Source organism: Quercus lobata, chromosome 6 (genome assembly GCF_001633185.2).
Source record: "Quercus lobata isolate SW786 chromosome 6, ValleyOak3.0 Primary Assembly, whole genome shotgun sequence".
NCBI lineage: Eukaryota > Viridiplantae > Streptophyta > Magnoliopsida > Fagales > Fagaceae > Quercus > Quercus lobata.
Window position 1 is genome coordinate 39,933,543 of NC_044909.1, and position 4,577 is coordinate 39,938,119.

Consider the following 4,577-nt stretch of genomic DNA (forward strand, 5'->3'; position numbering starts at 1 on the left):
AAACCTGATTTTTTGCCACGGCCTTGGTTAAAATAATGTAACATAAATCTCAAAAACTGATACGAAAAAGTTATTAATAATTTGTTGTATTAATTAAGTAGCTTGTTCTTATTGATTTCAATTAGTTTAGGAGTGCAAAATAATTTTCTGGGTTAAATGTAGTGAATGCTGAAATCATTTTTGCAAACGTTTGCATAGGTTGGAGTTGGGGAGGATGGATTAGGGATAAATGACTCCGTACAAACTCAATTAAGTCTTAGTTTATTGACCTTTTTAGCAAAAAAAGAATACCTATATGCAGTAAAAACTATAAATTTCTCCTACTAATACTATAAATTAATAAAATACCCACATTAAAAAGTCCTTGAGAGAGGTAATGAGTCCTCATAATGCACGCTAGTACTCTAGTTGGATTACATCCACCAATTATCGTATGGCGCATCTTCTTCTTTTTTTTTAAATTATAAACTTTGATTATTTTATAAAAAAAAAGTTAAAAGAATACATAAAAAATTGTGATTGGTTATGGTAGAATATAAAGTGAAACACAAAAAGTAAGACAAAAGATTTATATTCATGCTCAGGCAAGATCACTTGTAATATGAGTCAATCTTAATGGCATTTTTCAATTCATCATGCATTTTAACCTATAATTCCAGTACAAAAAATAAAAAAGAACAAATTATTTACAAATAGTAAAAAACAATCCCCAAAACAAAGGGACACAAAATGAGGCCAAAAACCCAAGTTGGGAAGTCAGTAGCCTTTTCATTCTGTGAACCCTCATTCTCAATGTTATGTACAGCGCCCCCCCCCCCCCCTCTTCTGTGGTATGTATTTCTGAAACAGTATCCTTTCTTCCAGCCAGACGCACCTATCTCTATAATAGCTTATAACTTTTACATAAAGACCATTGCATAGTATTGGGCTACAATTCACTTTAGGAGAGAGCATGAAATGAGACCTCTGCTGCATCATCTGCACCCATATCGGTATTTAGAGAGAAGATATCTACAGGGGTACTAGTGCAGTTAAAGAGGCTGTCATCCCCGAGTCTACCATTTGGAGAACCTCGTGAATGATCAAGATATAAAACGATGACAGTAATATCATCGTGAAAATAGCGCCGTACCCCTCTTTTGATTCTCTTTATGTCTTCGTATCTCATTTCTCTTTTCCTTGCAGCCTCCTGTACTGCAGCTTTAACCAACCTCTTTGCTATTCCCTGCAATACAATTTTGGCAGCTCTTAATATCTTTTCATACACCCTAACAATTTAAAATACAGATCAATAAAATTTGTATTGCAACAGTAAAGATACATAAATATGTAATGATATTCAGAGAAGAATAAAAGAGCACAAATACTATTTGGAGGGCCCTTACAACTCTTGGATTTTTGAAGACAATTTCAACAGCTGCTTCATCACTCAAATGCTCCCAGAGACCATCTGATGCAAATATCAAAAACATGTCATTTGGCTTTAATTTCCGAATCACTATTGAGGGTTCTGCTGTCATTACAGCTCTTTTTAAAGGAACAGGTGATCCAAATTGCTGAAAAAGAGGATCTCTGTTAAACTCAGGTTTCTTCAGGTATACATCTCCAATTGATCTTGAGACCTATAAGAAAAAGCATAAATCTAAGTACTTTCCAACATAACAACCCTTTAGATTAAAAACAATAAAACTCATTACCAAGAAGCCGCTATCAAGAAAGAAGAATTAAGTCCACTTAAAAGCTTCTTTGAATTATAAATATCAACCATCACTGCAACTAACTAAAGTTTATCAGAATGGTGTCAAAAAAGATATTACTATTCCATTTAAGTATGGTTTCATTAGTACATGGAAACCATTTTTTAAGCTCTCAATTTCTAATACCAGCCAAGAGCATTCACACAGACAAAATCTCAGATGATTATGACCAATTTCAAAATGCAATGCTTTTTAGATCATGTGTATCCCATGAGTCATGGCTTTTACTTATCATACTTTTATAGCTGTCTCAAAGAGAGGCTAAAAAGCCAGAACATGTGAAAATAAAAGGATATCAATGAAAAAAGGGATAACACCCACATCAGAAAGTTTGACTAGCAAGGAAAACATAAGATGAGGACTTCCACATTTCCTTCAAGCACTTTTGGAAAGAGTTATTCTAAGAATCTTATATTTTCAAAAAAGAATATACTTTACACAATACACTTAATAAGAGCAAGATCAGATTTTTAAAGGATAAAGATCTTAATGGTTGTCGTGGTCTCTTCATAAATTTCAACATCAACTTATAAACATTCAATTTTGCAAAAAGGAAAGTAGGTTGGAAAAAATAAGTCATATCATATTATTCATTCAAGGTGTGCTATAAGGTTGTAGATATTAATGAGTAAAATATTAAACATGGATATTAGTGCAAGTTGTTAACACTACCACAGACTGATGACCATTATAGCTGCATCAAAACTAACTCCATGATTACTTGTATCACAGCGCTTGAAATCATTCTTTACTGGAAAAAAACAAAAAAAAATCCAATTCTAATTTACCACAGAATACAGAACTCAAAGAACTTGTCATTTCTCAAAAAAAAAAAAAAAGAAAAAAAAAAGAAGAACTTGTCACTTAAACTGCCAAAAACAAAGAGATAAAAAAGAAACGCAAATCTTCAGATTGAGCAGTCCAACAGAGCACATACAGGCAAAATGACAATCATATATATCATACCAGCGCTCCAGAAAGATAAAATAAGTAAAGCACACGAAAAATATTACCATATGTGAACTCAAATGGATTTTTTAAAATTGATCTCTGTGTGTACCAAACGTATAGATCATATCAGCTTGCATTAAATAGCCACCAGATGCCCCCATTGTTCATAAACTCACTCACAAATAACAAACATTAATTATCAAAGCTTACAATAATTACAAAGATGAGTCTTACCTGAATAATGCCCTTAATTCGCCAAACTCCGCGAGTGTACACTACAATGCTTGAATCATCAGGGTGAAGTGCCTCGACTTCTCTCCTCACCTCCTCCACTCCAACATTATGATCAGTAGATAACCGCTCAGCCACCACCGGACTATTCATCTGTCCTCGTGATGCTCTGCGGCCAAGAACCGCCCTCGAGTCCCCAAGATTAGCCACATACAAAACATTATTCGATATTGCCCCAACAAGACAACATGAACCCACCGAAGCAATCTGCGGCTGAGCCGGCCATGATCGCTTCACGAAATGTAAGAATCCCTCTTCCGTGGCACTAAATGCCTTTTTGATAACTTCCTCCGACAATCCCCCCTCTTCTGTTGCAAAGTCTGAGAGGAAAACCACAAAATACGGTAAATACCTAAATAAATTTTACTAAATTAGAAGCTCATTCAATTAAACAATTAATTATGATTAGAAAAACATGGTTTGCATAACAATTACCCTCCTGGGAAAAACTGAGCTAAAAAAAAAAGGAATTAAAAATTCTAGTAAAAGATTATTCTTTTCTGTTAGTTTGAATTTGAAATAATAGAATCTCCAACCAAAATTGGTAATGTTTTTGGTAGTCTAAGACTTAGTTAAGCAAAACCCTCCTAGTTCTTAAGTCCCACAACAAATCAAAAACCAAAAGATACTTCTTTGCAATTGAAATGAATAATGAAATGCTTAAAGAGTTAAAAAGTTAATAAAAGATGGGGTTAAAAGTTAAACATACTGTGAAGGAAAGCAAAGAGATGGTGAGTGATGAAGCGAGAAGCTTCAGGGCCACCATGGCCGTCGTAGACTCCGATGTACGTGGCGGAAGGAGAGGTGAGCACCTGTCCCTGGTCTTCTAGGAAGGAATTGGCTTGGACAACAGCGATGGAGAAGTCCCCAAATGAGTGGGGCTTCAAGCCCATGTGCCAAAGTAGCCCATCTCCACCATCTCCAACACCAAAGCACCTCTCCAATGGCTTCCTGCAAATCTCCAACATCTCTACTGGGAATTGAATTTTTGTTTTTTTGGGTCTCTGTCTATATACGTCTGCGCCTTCTTTTTTGGGTTTCTGGGGTTTGTGAAAATGAGTGTTGTACGGGTTTTTGATTCTTCGTGAATTTTACTAGTTTGGAAAAGACGTGTGGGTTTGGTGGCTACAAGTATTTTTGTTTTACAATAAAGAAAGAACCGTGGGAATGCCGCGTTTTAGAAGTTAAAGAAATAGGGAGAGAGGGTTTTTTCCAGGAAAATATAATGGATGCGGACCATGAAGTCTTTGGTGCGTGTGGGCCTCACCAAAGACTATAATATATACGAGATTTTACTTTAGTTTTGGTTTTTATGATTTGTGTGTACGAGTTTTTAGTTTTGTCTGATGATTATAAACGAGGAATAGGGACTGCGTCGGGCCACATTCCCTGCAAAGGAGACGGACAAACCAAGTTAAAATCTCAGCGTGTATACTTCACCAGTTCAACTAACTTTAACTAGAAGTTTAAAAGTTGGTTATTTGTAAAAAAATTAACGAAGTTATTATTGTATTTAAAAATAATTAGAATTTTTAAAAAATTGTCCAATTTTAAGAAAAATTAAACAAATAATATATT

General features: G+C 34.8%; 1 protein-coding gene across 1 annotated transcript; it reads right to left on the minus strand.

Annotated features, from left to right (window-relative positions):
• Positions 1 to 602: 602 nt before the first annotated feature.
• On the minus strand, positions 603 to 4,193 carry LOC115995450 (probable protein phosphatase 2C 63). The gene is made up of 4 exons (XM_031120022.1): positions 3,709 to 4,193; positions 2,943 to 3,319; positions 1,386 to 1,622; positions 603 to 1,225 (listed from the first exon to the last, which is right to left on the minus strand). The coding sequence occupies exons 1-4, from the start codon at positions 3,965 to 3,967 to the stop codon at positions 941 to 943; spliced, it is 1,158 nt and encodes a 385-aa protein (XP_030975882.1). The 5' UTR covers positions 3,968 to 4,193; the 3' UTR covers positions 603 to 940.
• Between the last annotated feature and the right edge of the window lie 384 nt (positions 4,194 to 4,577).

What these genes read in the sequence shown, in the direction of transcription:
- LOC115995450 (XM_031120022.1), bottom strand. Translation starts at nt 3,967, where the DNA reads ATGTTGGAGATTTGCAGGAAGCCATTGGAGAGGTGCTTTGGTGTTGGA. An exon ending in TCTCTTTGCTTTCCTTCACA is followed by an intron (nt 3,320 to 3,708) that starts GTATGTTTAACT and finishes TTTTCCTCTCAG; the next exon opens with ACTTTGCAACAGAAGAGGGG. An exon ending in TCTTCAAAAATCCAAGAGTT is followed by an intron (nt 1,226 to 1,385) that starts GTAAGGGCCCTC and finishes ATTGTATTGCAG; the next exon opens with GGAATAGCAAAGAGGTTGGT.